The sequence below is a fragment of the Corylus avellana genome, chromosome ca3, assembly GCF_901000735.1.
Source record: "Corylus avellana chromosome ca3, CavTom2PMs-1.0".
Lineage (NCBI taxonomy): Eukaryota > Viridiplantae > Streptophyta > Magnoliopsida > Fagales > Betulaceae > Corylus > Corylus avellana.
Window position 1 is genome coordinate 10,867,338 of NC_081543.1, and position 2,767 is coordinate 10,870,104.

The following is a 2,767-nucleotide window of genomic DNA, read 5'->3' on the forward strand; positions in this document are numbered from 1 at the left end:
GAGAGAGAGAGAGAGAGAGGCGTTGGGAAGTGAAGTAAGAAAGGCGGTTACACTATTTTGGATTTGGAAGTCTCTAGAGTTGTCTGCGCCGTTTTCGAATAGGATTACATTCGGATCCTGCTTTAAAACTCTCTCATATTTGACCCGTTTAGCCATGGGCTTTAGTCGGACTGGGTTTGAACCCACCAGTCTTGTTATGGAGCCATCCCCAATCCCACCATTACCAAAACAATTTTCTTTATATTTTGAAAAACTATTTTTAATAGTGGTGTAAAAGGGGCGGTTATAACTGCCCGCAACTCCAAACTGTTTATAACTGTCCGCAACTCCAAACTGTTTATAACTGTTTTTCATAACGGTATTCTTACAAAGTAATTATTCCACTTGCCTGAGACGAATTTGGTGTACTACCACTTTCACTTGCCTTGTTCGTCAGATCGATTATCTTCCAAACTCCCTCATAGCAAGCTCTGCAAATTACCCTTGTACCACTCCCACTCCCACTCTTAGACAAATTCTCTGATTTACAGATACTGCACTCTAGCCATCTCTGTGTAAAGGGTCTATTGTAGAGGGGGTGGCGAGTATTTATAAAGGGAAAGGAAGTTGAAGTCCTTTTAGACGTCTGATTTTGGATTAATTATATATTTAATATAATTGTGGTTGATTTAGGATTGTGCTTATTAGATAATAATTGGTTAAAAAAGAAGATAAAGATATAGCACACGTGGAAAATAAAGAAGATTGCATGTAGATCCCACGTGGGTGGTTTGCCTACCTTCTTTCATCTTGGGTTGGTCGAATTCTTGAGGTTTTTTTTTTTTTTTAAAGTCAAATTTGTAATTTTATTTTTTCAATAATATTAAGGATTTCTACTTTTCATTTTAACACCAATTCCTAATAAAGTGTCTAATTTGATAGCATGAAAAATGAAGGCCTATGATAATGTGGTGGATCTCTTGCTCTTTTTTATGCCATGGGGCGGCGGACAATATTCTCAATTATGACTTATTATTAAGATGATGCTACGAAAGTGATAGTCTACCTTTGAATTAACACTTGCTAAAAAAATTGATTGCGAATTTTCATTGTCACGTTATTTTAGTTTGAAATAATACTAAATAAATAGTATTGCTTCAAAAATATAAAAGTATTGCAATAAGTATGACTTTTTTTTCTTTTTTTCTTTTTTTTGTTAAATACTTTTTTGGCCCTTTGTGGTTTAACAATTTTATTTTTTGCCTCCTTGGTTTTATTTTGTATTCCAGATGGTACCTCAAAAATGGTTAAAAACGAAGATAGTATCTCCATTTAAATAATGTCCAAAAATTGACGGAAATTCACGTCAACACCCCTAAAAAGTTGACATATGTCCATATACATAATTTAAAAATAAAAATTTTAAAAAACTAAAATGACTAAAAACATTACAAAATTAAATTAAAAATTAAAAATAAAAAACTGAAAAGGGGTGGCTCCAGGGCAAACGGGGGTTTCAACAACTCAAATATAGAAACGCATGTGCCAAACCAATCTCAAGTGTGACACCAAAATCAATAGAGGTGGTCACACTCTTTTGGTAAAATGGGTGGCCTACCACCCTTCCATTTTTTTTTTTTTTTTTAAATTTAATGTTTTTAATCATTTTATTTTTTAAAAAAAATTATTATTATTATTTTTTAATTTCTAATTAGGTTTATGGACACATGTCAATATTTTAGGGGCGTTGATATGAATTTTCGTCAATTTTTGAACAGATGTACTATTTTCGTTTTTAATCATTATTGAGGTACCATCTATAATACAAAACGAAACTAAAATGATAAAAAAATAAAATTATTAAACCACATGGAACAAAAGGTACTTAACCCATTTTTTTTTTAATCCATATAACTTTTACAATTACTATTAACCTTAGAATACATCACTATTAAATTTTAGTAATTACTCTTTTAAGCGTTTTTTTGGGGGGCAAGTACAAGTTCGCGCCTTAGTTTCCCGCGCCAACTTTCCCGCTTATCTATTGCAATCGGACATAGGTAACCGCACCCCAAAAGCAAACCATCGTTTTCGGCCTCTCTCTTTCTCTGTGACAGGTTTCTCACTAAGGTATTTTCTCTTGTTTATCTTTTCTCAACCCATTTGTCATATATATATATATATTCAATCAGGCATGGTTGTACTAATTAAAGCAATGTTTTTGGCCCATCTAATTCTTTTGCATTATTATGGGCCATGGCCGATGTTAAAGTCAGCTGAAGACTGCAGTATAAGATAATAATATAATACTAAACCCCAGTTTCCTTAGTTCCGTTTTTTCTCAAATTTATTTGGCTGTTTTGAAGTTGAAATAGAAGGCAATGAAAATGTCTAACATTAATTTTTTTCTAAATGCACTTGAAATTAATTTCCCTTTCGGCAGAAAAAAGAGGGGAAAGTAGTAAATAGGTCAATCTTTTTCGTTGTTTTCTAAATGTACTGGTATGTTCTGTCTGGTTGCTGAGAAAATGTATCATAGAAGAAGAGAACTTGGAACTTGGTTACTGGGGTTCCGAGTTTATCTTTTCTCTGTTATGGTATTCTATAATTTGTTTTTTGACAACCAAAGTGATGATTAGGTGGGGTTTGTGATATATTGAATTGTTTAAAGTCGATTTTTGGTTTCTGCTGCTCTGTTCCAGTTTCTTACTGTTACTTCCATGATTCAAGAAATGGGAAATTCATGCAAAGTACAAATCAAGTTTTTTAATTCATGGGATTGATTTAC

At 32.7% G+C, this 2,767-nt stretch overlaps 1 protein-coding gene across 1 annotated transcript in view; it reads left to right on the top strand.

Annotated features, from left to right (window-relative positions):
* LOC132174070 (protein BOBBER 1-like) overlaps positions 1-558 on the top strand; it is a 1,134-nt gene extending 576 nt beyond the window's left edge. The window contains exon 2 of the mRNA XM_059585779.1: positions 531-558. Within this exon, the coding sequence (XP_059441762.1) occupies positions 531-558 (28 nt within the window). The remainder of the gene's footprint in view (positions 1-530) is intronic.
* The last annotated feature ends 2,209 nt before the right edge of the window (positions 559-2,767 follow it).